This window comes from Marmota flaviventris, chromosome 19, assembly GCF_047511675.1.
Source record: "Marmota flaviventris isolate mMarFla1 chromosome 19, mMarFla1.hap1, whole genome shotgun sequence".
Lineage (NCBI taxonomy): Eukaryota > Metazoa > Chordata > Mammalia > Rodentia > Sciuridae > Marmota > Marmota flaviventris.
In genome coordinates, this window is record NC_092516.1 from 6,101,334 (window position 1) to 6,116,417 (window position 15,084).

At 54.2% G+C, this 15,084-nt stretch overlaps 2 protein-coding genes across 21 annotated transcripts in view; one reads left to right on the forward strand and one right to left on the reverse strand.

Annotated features, from left to right (window-relative positions):
- The window catches only part of Trap1 (TNF receptor associated protein 1), a 36,864-nt gene extending 36,536 nt beyond the window's left edge, over positions 1–328 (forward strand). The window contains exon 18 of the mRNA XM_027940342.2: positions 98–328. Within this exon, the coding sequence (XP_027796143.2) occupies positions 98–199 (102 nt within the window). The 3' untranslated portion in view covers positions 200–328. The remainder of the gene's footprint in view (positions 1–97) is intronic.
- Positions 282–15,020, reverse strand: Dnase1 (deoxyribonuclease 1). 20 transcript variants are annotated; one of them, XM_071605323.1, is made up of 12 exons: positions 14,864–15,007; positions 7,091–11,094; positions 6,791–6,855; positions 2,846–5,079; positions 2,317–2,474; positions 1,951–2,039; positions 1,733–1,816; positions 1,279–1,394; positions 984–1,096; positions 750–904; positions 563–659; positions 282–464 (listed from the first exon to the last, which is right to left on the reverse strand). In XM_071605323.1, exons 5-12 carry the CDS (start codon positions 2,461–2,463, stop codon positions 411–413), a joined length of 855 nt encoding a protein of 284 aa, XP_071461424.1. In that variant the 5' UTR covers positions 2,464–2,474; positions 2,846–5,079; positions 6,791–6,855; positions 7,091–11,094; positions 14,864–15,007; the 3' UTR covers positions 282–410. The 20 variants fall into 20 exon arrangements, with proteins under 20 accessions (XP_071461424.1, XP_071461427.1, XP_071461430.1 ...); XM_071605326.1 differs by having other exon boundaries at positions 2,846–3,688; positions 6,949–11,094; XM_071605329.1 differs by lacking the exon at positions 6,791–6,855 and having other exon boundaries at positions 2,846–3,688; positions 10,994–11,094.
- Between the last annotated feature and the right edge of the window lie 64 nt (positions 15,021–15,084).

The window sequence follows — 15,084 nt, forward strand, 5'->3', positions numbered from 1 at the left end:
CCGGGCCCACCCAGGACAGCCCCTGCCCACCTGGGAGGTGGGAAGCTGCTCTCTTGTCTTTGTGACCCAAAAAACAATTTCCACCCTTGCCTTTCAGATCTATGACAACGCCATGATAGCAGCAGGGCTAGTGGACGACCCCAGGCCCATGGTTGGCCGCCTCAATGACCTTCTCGTCAAGGCCCTGGAGAGACGCTGATGACATGGTCCTCCTAGGTGACAAAGGAGATTATGTGCCTGGGAAGTGTCCCCAAGCAGAGACAGTAAGGACAAAAGACCACCACCTTCTTGAGCTTTATTTACCTCCATTAAAGTATTTCTTAATCCACCTTTGGGCTGTCTAGGCTTTGAGATGTCCAGTGAGGTAGCCTCCTTGGCTGGAAGCTGCACAGCCATGCTACTCACTGGCGTCAGGCTCTCCTCAGCGTCACCTCCACTGGGTAGTGGTCACTGATGGCTTCAGCCTGAAGGGAGACACACAGGGCTTCGGGACTTAGCCCCACCCCTTCCCTGGAGGAGGCGCATCATTTACCGACCCCGAGCTGGCAGGGTGCACACTTACAAGCTTGTTGCCCAGGCCGTAGGCCACTTGGAAGTCATAAGGGACAGCCGAGTCGGGAACAATGGCAGCTTGGAGGAGAGCTCCAGAGACCACAATCCTGTGTGACACAGGACAGGAGGTGAAGGCTGGGCTTCAGAGGCTTGGTGATGCATTCTGAGGCTGGGTGCCCATGATGTGTCCTACTCACCTGTCGTAGGCACAGTGTGTGGATGTGACTGTGGTGTCTGCAGTGTCGGGAATGAGCCACTGGAAGGCAGGGTCTGTACGCAGACGGATGGAGGACCACTGGGAGGGGGTCACATAGCTGCAGCCAGCATTAAAATCACCCATCAACATGATGTCCTGCGGGAGACACCTGCCTGTTGGCCCTCGGACTGATTGGGCTGCTAGAGCCCACTGCCCACAGGACAGACCGTCTCACCTCCAGGCCCCACTTCTGCCGGACATCCAGGTAGACGTCATAGAGAGCATCAATCTCCGTCACTGCGTCGGCTGGGGCAGCATGCAGGGGCACGATGGCAAACTCCCTGACATCTGAGGAGACAGACACATTGAGCACCTGGCAGGCAGAAGCAGGCTCAGCTGTTGGGATAAAGGACACACAATGGTGCCCCAAGGTGTGGACTTTCCCCTGCATGACTTGAACAATTAAGGACAACAAGATCCCAACGGGTGTGGGGACGGCCTGGGTAGGGCTGAGGCTCAGCAACACTCACGTGTATATGGGGAGAAGAACTTGACAATGGCTGGTTCTCGACTGAAGGTGTCATTCCCACAGGGCTCACAGCCGTCGTCGTAGTAGTAGCTGTCCAACACGGACACTTGGTCAGGCCTGCGGGAGGGCCAGGCAGGAGGTGACCCTGGGGCTGGTGAACCAGCCGGCTCCTTCACATTATCTCAATGAACCTGCTAGCACTGGCACTAGCAGGTGGCCCTGGGGAGGAGCCGGCTCACTCTGGGGCTGGAGGCAGGGGTGGTTGCCTCCACCTGGAGTGCTCTCTCTTATTGGGTTCTTATCCCTCCCACTTTCCTAGGATCCTCCCAGGAGAGGGAGGGGCTTACTGGACTCTGGACTACCCCTGAGCCTTGCGAGGTGCTCTGTGGGTACAGACGGGGTCCTTCTCACATCCTGGTCCTGGCAGTCACAGACTGCACTGGCCCAGGTTTTACCTGTACACGAAAAGGTACTGCTCCTTATAGCTACTGCGTCCCAGTGGCTCGCTGACCACGTAGTGGTAATTGTCCGGTGCATCTCTGGATGGGGGAAACAAAGGTCCATCAGGGCCTCAGCAGGGCTCTGCCTCCTGTCCCTGGGACCGGAATGAAGTGAGGCTGTACCATGGAAGTGGTCTCTTCTCCCAGAACCCTACCCTACCACTGTCACCCACCGATTAAGTTCATCCAGCAGTTTCCCCACAGCTGTCAGGTAGGTGTCTCTGACCTCCTGGACAAGAGCAATGTCGTAGCGACTCAGGATCTAGGGGACAGGGCCGCACGGGTACTGAGCAGGAGCTGGGTGGTGACTCCAGCCCTTAGCTGCCTGGGGCATCGGGTCCTGCCCATCTCAAGGGTCGCAGCCAGAGCCGTGGCTGCTCCTTGGGACATTCTTAATGGTGCAGCAGGCCCTGTCTTCACCTTGCCCGGGTCCTGGGGCTTTTGTTGCCCCACGGAGCTGCCCTGCTCAAACCACTGGCCCTGTGTTCGTGGGGCTGTGACACCCTCCCCCTGAGGTCTGCCCTCAGGAGCAGACTTACCTGCACAATGTAGCTAGAGAGGGTTGCATTGGACATCTTGGTCTCCCCAAAACTCCGTATGTTGAAGGCTGCAATTCTCAGAGATGTGACTACGTGCTGCAGGCTGGCCAGGGCAAGCAGCACTATTATGGGCCTTGTGCCCCTCATCCTGGGAGAACCTGAGTTATAGGGAACAGTGGGACATCACCTGTCGTCCTTGCCCCCGCCTCCCCAAGGTCAAGGGCATCTGCCCTCATGGCTGTGCTACAAGAGCACAGGCCAGGGAGACCCTCAGTGCTTTCACCACATATCCAGAGGGACAAGCACCCAGTGCCACAGAAGTCCCTGGTTTTCCTCCTCCACCCACCAGGGGAAACAAGCCCCAGAAGCATGCCATCCTGAGCCACTGGGGCCACCAGAGTCTCCCAGAGCCTGCACTTGCCAAGCAGACCCTGTTCTGTTGGTGGGACACAGCTGAGCCTGCCCTCCCTGCTCAGGGACTGGCTGGTCACCTAGAAGGACTCCACAGATGACCAAGCCTAGCACTCACCCAAGGTGATGTCTGCAGAGATGATAGGATTTCTGCTAAGAATTTGGAATATTCTTTGATGATAATTTTCTCCTTTTGCTGCTTTAAGAAAAAGTTAATTTCCAGAGGGAGCTCTTGGAAGAAACAACACAGCAAGGACTTGCAGATCTGCCAGGGCTCCTCCTCTGTCCAGACACTGCTGGTCCCAGCCAGGGTTTTAAGGGTTCAGGCAGGGAGACCGCCCCCAGGGCACGCGTGCACCTGCACCTGAGCAGAACAATGGCACCACCTGTGTGGCCCTTGACAGACCGGCTCCATCATGGGGTGAACACAGCAGCTGATAATGATGTTTGCACTTGGCTGTAAAGTGTCTAGTAAATGTCCTTTGCCCATCCAGTATCTTCCCCACCAGGGATGGGCACAGGTGTGTGCTGGAGGGCAGGGCTGCACTCACCCACTGTCTGCCTCACATCTAGGATCCTGGAGGTCACCTTGGAGCCAAGGCCAAAGCCAGGAACACAGCTGCACGTTGCCAGCGGAGCCCCACCACTCTGGCCCAGGACCTTCAGGGCACCCCAGTTCCTCCCAATTCATCAGCCGTGACAGGCGGCAGGCTGGCAGCTGAGCAGGAGCAGGGCTGTGAATGGGGGGGTGCTTGAGCAGGGCTGTGAATGGGGGTGCAGGCCATGGCATGACAGCGTCACTGGGTAAGGGTGGGGACTGCAGGGCCAGGCAGCAGGGAGCTTTCTGAAACAGATGAGAGGCTTAAGCCTCAGGGACCTTCAGTGAAGCGGTCACAAGGCCACACCTTGGTCCAGTCATTTCAGACCCCTTGGCCTTCCCATGCGTGTTCATGTCCTGAGGCTACGGCAACAAGTCACAGATTCAGTGGCTTAAGACAATAGGAATTGATCCTCTCACCGTTCTGGAGGCCTGGAATCAGCATGGCCATGGGTGCTGCTCTAGGGGAGGATCCTCCTCTAGGTTAGCTCCACTCTGCCTCTGTGATCATGTGGCCTGTCAATCTGTCAGTTCTCCTAGAAAGGTAACCATGGTTGCATTTGGGGCCCTCCCAGGTCAGCTGGATAATGTCCCCACCTCACCATCCTTAGTCTCATCTGTGAAGTCCTCTTGCCACATAAGCTTAGGACATGGGTATTTCTTAGGTACCGTGCTCAGGCAGTCCATCTAAGTGGGCTCTGCCCCATGTGGGAAGAGCTATTGCGTCTCCAAGGACAACCATGTGGGAGGCCTTGGTCCCTCCTTAGGAGGTGGGAGGGCCTGGCAGAAATTGTAGGACCAAGGCTCAAGAACCTTGGGGGAGGGGTGCTATGGGAGATCAGGGAGCAGGGTGGCCTCCAGGGCAGGAGTCAGTAGGGACTAAGGTCAGTCAGGAAACTACAGATCTGGCCTGCTGGCCAGGAACCAAGTGCAGGCTCAGTGAGGGTTAACAGAGGGTAAACCTGAACTTTAAGGAATCAAAGGGCACTGAGAAGTGACTCTGGCCATCAGCACAGGTTCACTGGACTTTGTTATGGCACCTGAGAGATGGAGTCACCAACTTGCTCCAGCTACCAGAAGCCCCGTCAGACTTTTTCAAAGGTCTGGTTGCTGGGTTTTCCCTATTTTCAATCTCAGGAGCAGGCTTAGCAAGTCACTGTGCTCCACGGAGGTGACTTGCTCAGCTTCCAGGTGGATGCGGGGCACCGATTACCATTGACACAGTGTGTCAGAGGTAGCTCGGGTTTGCAGCACACTGGACAAGGGTACCTGGGGGCCTCTCATCCCTTCCCTACTCTTGGGAACTCCCAGGCACCATCCTCACCCTCCTCCTACCCACCAAGAAGGTTGGGACTCAGGCCTTATACAAGACTGGGCCCTGGACACCCACTGCATGTAACAGCCTTCAAAACAGGGGCTCCTATTCTGTGTGAGCCCCCGGCTCAGTGTGAGCCCCCAACTCAGCACTGGTGGTCCCAACCATCAGAAGGGGTGGGACCACCTCCACTGCTGTCCTGAGGTTTAAGTAGCAGTAGACACAACACCATTCCACAGAATCACTGCAGCTCTTCAAAAAAAGTCCCCCGCTCCCTGAGGACAAGCCCTCTCAGATGCTGTACCATCATCCATCTTACCTTTCCCTTCTGGGTATTTCCATTTGTTTCAGCCAGTTGTTACTGTGTAACAAGCTGCCCCAAAACGAGTGTGCACAGCCAGGCATAACAGTGCATGCTGGCACCTCAGCAACCTGGGAGCTGAGGCAAATTCAAGGTCAGCCTGAGCAATTTAGTGAGACCCCATCTCAAATTTTTTAAAAAGGGTTGGAGATATAAGTGCCCCTGGGTTCAACCCCAGTATTGGGGTGGACAAACACAAGTCTCTGTGCACAGCGTGCATTTCCTTTCCTGTGTGCAGGTCTGCAGACCAGCTGGGATGGCGCTGGGCCTGCTGGGGCTGGGCTGGAAGGTCCCAAGGGGCAAGCAGGGTATCTGACACCCCTTGAGGCCTAGGCTTGGACTCTGTGCTGTCCCTTCTGCCCACTCTTTTGGCCCTGGCAGGCCAGTACGCCAAGCCAAGGTGAGCGTAAAGGAGTGAAGTACACTCTTCTCAAGGCCCCTACTTTGCAGATGCAGAGATGGGCACCAGGGAAGAGAGAGGCATGGCATTCCTGGCATTTCCAGTCGTATCAGCAAGGATATGTGTGCCGAGAGCCAGTGCCCACAGCGTGGAAGCTGGCCCCTTTTTTACGTCAGGGTGAGCTGTTTTTACATCAGCCAAAAGGATCTGCAGCTTCCTCCTGTCTCCTCCACAGAAACACAAAGGGAAGCAGCTCCTGACAATGGTCTCCTCAAGTATGAACCAAGTCACAGGATAAAGAAAATCCTACAAACACCCAGTCAGGAACAAAGTGTAAAGAAAATCCTATAAACACCGCAATCAGGAACAAAGTGTTATGGGCCAGACTTTATAGGCAATGACCAAACAGACTCCATTTTGCCCTGAGACTCCACATCATGTAGGAAATGCTCCTCCCATGGGAATACCTGCCTCTGTGCCCATCAAACAGCATAGCATGTTTGGCAACACAAAATGGCAATTCTTTTTTTTAATATTTTTTAGTTGCAGTTGGACACAATACCTTTATTTATTTGTTTATTTTTATGTGGTGCTGAGGATCAAACCCAGGGCCTCACGCATGCTAAAGCACTTTGCCACTGAGCTACAGCCCCAGCCCACAAGATGGCAATTCTTATACAATGTAAAATTGTTCTCTTTGGTTCACATTTTTCTTGGACAATGTACCCTGTCAGATTGGTTGTCTAGATATTAGTAACCATTCTTTAACTTGTACCAAATGAGGATCATTTTGACCTACTTCCCCTTCCCATTATGATCTCCTGATGTTTGCTTATGGTCTTGAATCAGCAACAGCCACTTATGATTAATGTGGTTTTGGACTGTAAAGGTGTGCTCTAACCCCAGAAGGGAGTCGAAGGGTGTAGACTTGCAGCCTGCCCCTTGACCCGCCAGCTGGTGGATGCCAACCACAGGCTGCTGAATAAAGATGGTTCCATGTCCTGCTTTAAGATCTACTCAGTGATTTAATGCAATCTCGCCATAATAAAAGGACCTCAAAGGGACATGTGCAGTGGCACAGGCCACACAGGGGTCAAGGCAGGGTGCAAGGAGCTGTGCGAAGGCACCCTCAGATCAGGCATATGCTGCTCAGGGAAGTCCACGGTCCTGAAGCTGCATCCCACTTTACTCCTTTCTATGCTATCCAGTATCTGCAGTGCTAGCTTGGAACCCAGGCACACCCCCTTCCTGGCCCAATGCAGTGACCCCACCACATGCAGATGCTAAAATTCCTGAGAGCACTCCAGGTCCTTGCCGTCCCCAGCCCTCCCCCAAACATCCAGAGTCCACTTCTCTCCAATCCTGCAGCCACCACACTGGCCCGCTCACCACTGCTGTGTGGCCTCCCAGCTCCCAGAAACACCTCCATGGTCCACACGGTCCCAGAACATCTCCTAAGTGTGTAATCAGATCACATAACACATTATTCCTCTGCTTGGAATCTGTCACCAATTTCTCATTGTCCTTAAGGAGAAATCAATGCTTACCATGACCTAAGCAATTCCAGCTCAGAGCTTCTGCTCACCTGAGCATCTGGGGCCTTCTGTCATGTCATCCCAGTTTCAGCTTAAATGTCACCTCTTCCAGAGAGGCCATTCCCTCCCTGCCCACAGGGCCCTTGCTGCTCACTGGTTGTAACATGCTCCTCATTCACACTCCCCATGGCCGACTTCTCAAGCAGAAAGCTCTGCGGCAGAGACGCTGGCTCTCTGTCCATGTAAGGTCCCCGATGCACACAGCAACACCTGGAAGGCCCAGGGCACCCACAGCTAAGCTGCGCTCAGCTTTCCTGCTCCTCCTGGCTGAGAGAGAATGTCCCTTCCTCCAGGACCCTCCAGAGAAAAGCCTGTCCTCAGAGACACTGGGCACAGGGGACACTGCGGGCATCCAAGGCATAGCTCCCTTCAATGGGCTAGATGTACCTCAGGAGGCACATGTGCTGCCCCACACATCTTGGAGGACAAAGGCCCTGTCTTTGCCATGTCACTGTAATCCCTGAGGAGGTCACAGGCTTCGCTCAGCACAGTGTGCTGCCCTTGGCCCATGACTGGCCTGCACTTGCCAGCCAAAGTTCATTTCTGCTCATTTCCACCCAGGGTGGAAAATTCCTCAGAACAACACACATGAAATGCCAAGACTCGTGACCGCCACTCTGTCACGCTCGGCCAGTCATGCCAAACCCAGTGCGTTACGGGGCGGATGGCATCTGGAGGCCAGGAGCCAGCACTCCCAGGAGGGCTCTGCCAGCCTGAGCACACCACTATTCTGCACCCTGATTTCAGGAAAACACAAATACAGGTCGTCTGCCTAAAAGGCACATTCTAAAGTGCATGCTGGGTGCGTGGGTACCCCGCAGCACATGCCTCTGGGGTGCCAGCCACAAGCTGCACTTCTTGGGCATGCAGCAGGGCCCCAAGTGCTACCATGAAAATGCCTCTCAAATCCCCCAGTTCCAAAGCTACTTCAGCCTCCCACAGGCACAAGGAGCGCTCTAGGCAGCTCCCTGTGTCCACCCTGGGGCTGGAGCTATAGAGAGGTACGCAGGTCCAGGGTCCCAAGGCTCAGGCCATAGTGTTTTCCACTGACCTCCCCTCAGCTCCCTAGTCCTGCTCTGCTGACAGAGCCACCCGAAGGTAGACTCCAGCCACAACCCTCTCCTCATCTTCCTCTGAGAATTCCAATGCTCCTGAACTCCCCTCACCCTGTCTCTTCAGGGGTCAGCCACAGCTGTTCCCAAGCCCATCTGTGAGTCATCTTCCCAAGCTCCCATTTCCTAGTGTGCCTCGTCACTTTCGACTAAGCATTAGCCACTGTGACAGAAGGCAGCGTCTGGGTGTGTCTCCTCCAAGGAAGACTTACCTCCTTGGAGGGCCAGAGGAACAGCCTACTGGGGGGCACTCAGGGACCTTGTGAAGACCAGCTGCCCTGTGGCCTGCTCACTTCCACGTGCCCCACACCTGTCCTGACCAAAAGCCTGCGTTCTACCTTAGGCCCTTCCTCCCGACAGGCCTGACCTCTCCCAGATTCTCCACTTCCGGATTCTCTTCCTGGTGCTTGGGATTGTCTCTTTTCTGGCCTCCTCCTCCTTGGGGATCCTGGCTCTGGGGTACTGCTGCTCAGCTGGGGCCCACCCTGGGATACTGCCTACAGCCCTCGGCTTCATGCCTCAGCATCCTGCCTGGCCAGGGCCCTGGGGGGAAGGACCCCGCACAGGAGCCTTCCTGTGACTGGGGTGGCTGTCCTGTGTTGGGGCCTCGCGTCCTTGGCAGCGCTAGTCTGCCGCAGGCTGCTCCATGGGAGCAGCTAATCTGGGAGCAGCACCCTGAGTCACTTGAGATGGGCTGACACCAGGGGGGCTGGTCCAACCAGTAGCCGTTGAACAGCCCTAGTTACGGATGTCCTGTCTAGAGTGCGCCAGATGAGGGAGAATCAGGATGGACACAAGCCCATTTTGTGGGGCAGCCAGGGACTGAGCTGTACCTTTCTGGGACAGTGGCCTCTGCATCCTTGGCAGCCTCGTCCTAACAAGGATGGCATGTGCCAGGAGCTGGTCAGTCCTCCCACCAGAAGCTGCCCGTTGGCTCCTGAAGTGAGCGAGAGGGCCTGTGCTTGTCCTCGGGCCTCCTCTTGGACACAGGTGCAGGGTGTGAAGACAGCTTCTGCCCTCTTGGCCTTCTGAGGGCTGCATGTCCCTCTGCAGCTGCCAGGGCGGCTGCTCCTACCCAGCCTCTGCTCTCCCAGGCACCTCAGGATTTCAGCACAGGACACTGGGGCAATGTGACCCTGCCAGGGCAGCCCAGCTCCAGTTGTGAGGAGTCCATGGTGCTGAGCTCACCCAGGTCTTTCCCCCACCTGCGTTGCCCAGGAGAAGTCATGTGCTGTTACATTCTCCACAACTGACCTCTCCTCTGGGGGCAGGGACATGTGCAGGAAGCACACTTGTTTTCAGCAGTGTGGGGAACCAGTGCTCAGGGAAAGGCCTTGCCCCATGGTGGCCTCTAGGACACATGCCTTCTGAGGCTGCAATTAGTACACCATGCTCCCTCCTGTCCCAATCCCCCACTGGCATGAGGGGCTCCCCAAGGCCCTCCCTCCATTCCCACCTTAGCACAGGCACCAGTCCAGGGCAGGACCTGAAACACAGAGGCCTGGCTGTGGAAAGGGAAAGGTGACCGAGGGGGAAATGTAGCAGCCAGACATCTGCCTCATGGGGCCCAGAAGCAGCACCATTCTCAGAGTCCCCTCACCTTGGGAAGGTGACTTCCTAGGCTCCCTCTCCTGGACATGCAAGGAAGCACAGGTGTCCACTGGGGTGAGCACTTCTCCCTGCGTCCCTGTTCAGAGTTCCAGCATGTGCCGCCACCACCAGCACCCTCCCTTGAGTGAGCCGGGTGCAGTGGCGCATGCCTGTCATCCTAGTGACTCGGGAGGCTGACACAGGAAGATCGTGTGTTCAAAACCAGCCTCAGCAAAGGCAAGGTGATAAACAACTCAGTGAGACCCTTTCTCTAAATACAATACAAAACAGGGCTGGGGCTAGGGCTCGGTGGTCAAGGGCCCCAGAGTTCAATCCCTGGTACCAAAATAAGCTCCTAAATGATCAGGCTCTTTCCTCACTTGGGCTCTGCGCGGAGGTGCTGAGGGGCCTCAGGTCACCAATGACATAGCTGTGGGACACGGGAGAAGTGCAAGCTTGCTGGGGTGGCAGATTCCAGCTGCCTCCTGGCTACCACTCACAGCCTCTGCCATCTTGCTGCTCCCATTTCCAGGTGGCTGGATCCTAAGGAAGGGAAGAGGGGTGTTGACACGGCCAGCTTGGCAAGTGGGTGCCACCTGTTCTTCAAGCTCCTGACAGGCTTAAAGTGGGACAACAGGGACCCCTGAACACATGGACAACACAGATGAGGATTTGCAGGTAGAGAAGAGGACAATGCCCAGAGGGTCCCCTGGGGCCTGCAACTGGGGACTAGTCAATGCCTTGTGAGGGGGAAAGGACCCAAGGGAAAGGACCCTGCAGGGAATGGACTAAGAGTCCCCAGAACCCACTTGGGCCACTGTTCCTAACTCACAGGAGACTGGGTAGAACCTCAGAGGAGCACGGCCCTTGATAACAAAAAAAATTAAAGCTGGACTAAAGGCAGCTGTGAGTAAAGCCCAGAAGCACACCTCTAAAGACCCTCGAGTCGAACGAGCTTTGCTAGATCCTAACTCGACACTGCTGAAGGAAATATAGAACCCCAGAGCCAGCGATTTAAAATCCACAATATCTTCAATCCAGGTCTGTCCGTGGGTCCAACGCGGAGACAAGGGCCGTTCAGTACAGAGAACAATTAATTACTTACAGAAATTAACTAGGAACCAACAAAAGAGAACTCCACAGAATCCCTAGGGTAGAGAAGCACCAAGGGAAGGATCCAGACCTGGGAAGAGTGTGTCACAGGTGCCCCCCCATGGTGTCCCAGGTCAAGAGTCGAGAACCCCTGGGGGTGCTGAACCCAGCTGGCAGGCTCTCTGTGGAAGGGATGGGAAGACCTGAGGTGGGGGTGCTGTGTGGGGTCCAGCTTCACGTGTGCAGCCATCTTGGTGGTAGCCTCCATCTTGCCACCAGGAGACCCTGGCACGAGTCGCAACTCCTAAAGGGCAAACAGATCATTAAGACAATCAGCTGAGTGGGCTGTGCCCTTGACCCATGCTTGGACTGCTCCTTGACTGTGTGGACATGTTCAGAGTTCATGGGAAAGGCTAAGTGCATTCTAGACGGCACAGCCCACCTCCATCCAGCTCAGCATGAAAGCCCATCCTCCTGCCACCACCACCCAAGACACCTTCTGTCCTCTAGTCCCCAGGAGACTACAGTCGGTGCATTACTGGCTCTGTCGTCCTCTTACTTTGGTCTGTGACCCCTTCCACCTTTGGCAGCTGGTTCTCAAACACTGGGACTGGCTTTTTCTAAAGCACAAACTCACCAGAAAGTAGCCAGGAGCCAGCTGGGGTCACAGAACCTGCCTAAAAGCACCCAAGTATCCCACAGGCCAGACTGTCACAGAACAGGCATAAGCAGAGCAGCAGCACAGAGGATGCTCCTCCAGCCCCAGCAGATCAGCAGGCAGCAAGGGAGGAGGGTGTCACCCGCAGCAACCACAGGGGCCTTGAGTGGAGGTGACACACCAAGTCTGCTGTAACAGACCTCAGTCAAGGGGACGCCAGCACACAGCCACTGCCTTAGCAGCTAAGTTGCCAAGACTGGCCTCAAACTCCTGAACCTCCCCAGTCCCTGGGGTTACTGGCTGTGCCACTGGGTCTAGCAAAGAAAATAAAATCTTAAAAATGGCCCTGGTAAAAAGCACACTACGGCCAGGCACATGGTGCACACCTGTAATCCCAGAGACTCAGAGGGCCACACGTTCAAGGCTAGCCTCAGCAACTTAGTGAGGCCCTGTCTCAAAAAAAAAAAAAAAAAAAGGGGGGGGGGGGTGCTGGGGATATAGCTCAGTGGTTAAGCACCCCTGGGCTCAATCCCCTGGTACCAAAAAAAAAAGTATACTCATCCACGACTGAGGATGGTTGCAGTGCAGCTCAGGGCACAGGACTTATCTAGCATGCAGGAGGCCCTGGGCTCCACCTACTGTATTACAATTCATTAAAAAGAAGCAAGCCAGCCAGCCAGGTATGCACACCTGTAATCCCAGCTACTTGGGAGGCTGAGGCAGGAGGATGGAAAGTTTGAGACCAGCCTCAGCATCTTAGTGAGACTCTGTCTCAAAATAAAAGAGAAGGCTGAGGATGTAGCTCAGTGCTAGAGCAGCCCTGGGTTCGATCCCCAGTACCACCAAATAAAAATATAAATGCTCTACCAGGTTCATTTCTACATACACTTCTTGCCTTTCCTGACCAACTGTTTCCCTCCCCCTGCTACAAAGGTGTTTGTGAATCCTCAACCCCCCACCCCAGCTACAGACCCAGGAGAGAGAATCATTAGCCTGGGGGGACAGGGGGGTCCTATTCAGAACCGGGCAAACAGAGCCTCTGAGTGCCCCTAGTTCAGTCCCCAGTACAACTGGAAAAAAAAAAAAAAAAAAAGGGAAAAAGTAAAATTACTACAACCAAAAAAACTGAGAAGACAATTATTTGCTTACTCAATCTGCACTCTCCCTGACCCCTGCCCAGATAAACGAGGAGGAGTTGGACAGGTTTTGGCTTTGAGACAAGTGCTTTCACTTCTTCCACAGGACTGCTTCAAACATCAACTCAGTGGAAGATGCCAAAAGTTTTCTAAAAGTAATTATTCCAGGACGGTTAGGCTGTGATAATCAGAGCATTCAACCTCTTTGCTTTTTCCCCTGGACTCAAAAAATTACCTACTCCAGTAGGCTAGAAAAACAGAGCCCATGCCTGGAACAACAGGCTTCTCCCACACACTTCTGCATCCATCCAAGGTCAAGCCTCACTTTTTAATACTTGAAGTGTCCCTTTACCTCCCTGGGTTATGGGTTTTGCAAAGCAGGAAACATACAGTAATATTCCCATGGAAATAACATGGACCCAGTATCAGTTTCTGGACACTTGTCTCTCAGCTTAGTCACAGTGGATGACTTCTGCCTAATCCCAGTGCTTCTGCTGGAGATTCATCCCAACAGGGTCAATATGCTCACATCCTTCACCCTGAGTCAAAGAGAAAGCTGTTCCAGTTAGGGATAACTTAAAAATTTTCTGTATCTTATGATATTTAATCTTGCTGTTGGGAAAACACCGCCTCTCTCAGGACTAGCTAATTCCTAGGGAGTACAAAATTTAACTAGGGAGTGTAGACTCATAGGCAAGCCACTACCCTCTTTATCTAACTCACACACCATTATTTTCCTTCCTCTAAACCATCCCACCGCCAGGTACCAAGCATCTGGGAAACAACACTATCTAGCCCAAAGCCCCTGGAATTATTTATTCATAAAATGTATCTCATATATATTTGCACATATTTAGTTACATAGATGGACATAATACATTTTTTTAGGTTTTTTTTTTTTTTTTAAGATGGACAAATCATCTTTATTTTTATGTGGTGCTGAGGATCGAACCCAGTGCCTCACATGTGCTTGGCAAGCGCTCTACCACTGAGCCTCAGCCCTAGCACCCCCACCCCCAACTTATTAAAATCAGCCAATCCTATATGTCCACTCTGTCCCAGGTGCCTTTCCTGCCAAGGCCCCATGAAAGTGCTCACCTAGGCTTCCCTTTGCTCCTGCTTCCTCCTGAGCAAACCCTGGGGCTTCCCCTGTGGCCCTGACTGGTTTGGCATGCTCCCTCTTCTAGAGAAACCACTCAGTTCCTCTTTTGATGGCACTGACCTCTACACATTGTCAGGCAGGCATCTCCATAGGCTAAACCTCCAGACAACCCATGCTTCCCTGCTGCCTTCCAGGCTTGTCCTATCTACTTAACTAGTCCAGTTGGGAACCATACTACAAACTAAGATTTCCAAACCCAGAGACCAAGTAATACCTCCTAGCTCATTCACACAGAAAAAAATCTTGGAATTTCTCTACCATTTGAAATTCAACAGTCAGAGCTAGGGTTGGGGATGTAGCTAAGTGGTAGAATGTGTGTTTAGTATGCAGGAGGCACTGAGTCTGCCCCCCACAAACGCAAAACTAAATGTTACCAAAAAAAATCCAGAAGTAGTTTTACCCAAGTAATGCCACTTATAGAACACAAAATCTTGCAGCATTATTTAGAGTAACCAAAAAAAAAAGTAAGCACCCATAAGTCAATTAACTGATTAACAAAATGTGGTGTATACCTACAGGGAATGTTTATTCAGTCACAAAAAGGAATGAAGTGCTAAGTCAGCTACACCATGGATGAACCTTAATTAGTAAAAGCCAGACAGAAAACTCCTGGTTTTACGATTCAGGGGAGACGGAACACAAGGAAACGGGGAGGGAGAGCAGATAGTTTCCACCTGGGGTCACTAGAGGGGCAATGGAAGCACAATCTTGTGACTGAAAAACCACGGAATCGCACAGGTTCAAGGGGTGACTTTTACATTATGAGCATCACACGTTTAAAAAAACAGCAAACATTATCTTTCCTCAAACCTACTCCTTCGCCTTGAGCGGTCACACGTACAGCGCCTGGGATCCCACTTAACTCAGATGCTCGGCCAGAAAGTAACCGACGGCGACCGGGCCGGGCCGCTCCAAGCCCTTGGCACCGGCCCTTCGCGCCCCGCGCCTCCCCTCCTCTGAGCGCGGCCGTCCGCACCGCCGCCCAGGCCTCGGGCTGCAGCGTGGCCCCTACGCGGGCCTCGACGTCCCCCCAAGGTCCTGCGGGCGCAACAGGTTGGGGCTCGGGGCCACCCTGGGCGAGGCTCCCGCCCGCGCCACCGCCTTTCCCCGCGCTCACGCTCCGCGGCAGGTGCTGCGACGGGACCGCGGCTGCACCCGTAAGCGTCCCCGCAAAACCACGACGCGTGGGGCGCACCCAGCTTCTGCCCGGACCCTGAGCCACCTTCCTCGGAGCGGTACAGCCGCGCCTCGCCCCGCCCACTCGCCCTGCCCCACTCCGTAGCGCGCCCCCCCGAGGCCGCAAAGGAAGACGGGAAGACCCCCCTCCACTTCCCTGAC

What these genes read in the sequence shown, in the direction of transcription:
- Dnase1 (XM_071605319.1), bottom strand. Translation starts at nt 2,463, where the DNA reads ATGAGGGGCACAAGGCCCATAATAGTGCTGCTTGCCCTGGCCAGCCTG. An exon ending in GTTCTTCTCCCCATATACAC is followed by an intron (nt 1,097 to 1,278) that starts GTGAGTGTTGCT and finishes CTGTCTCCTCAG; the next exon opens with ATGTCAGGGAGTTTGCCATC. An exon ending in ACACACTGTGCCTACGACAG is followed by an intron (nt 660 to 749) that starts GTGAGTAGGACA and finishes TGTGTCACACAG; the next exon opens with GATTGTGGTCTCTGGAGCTC.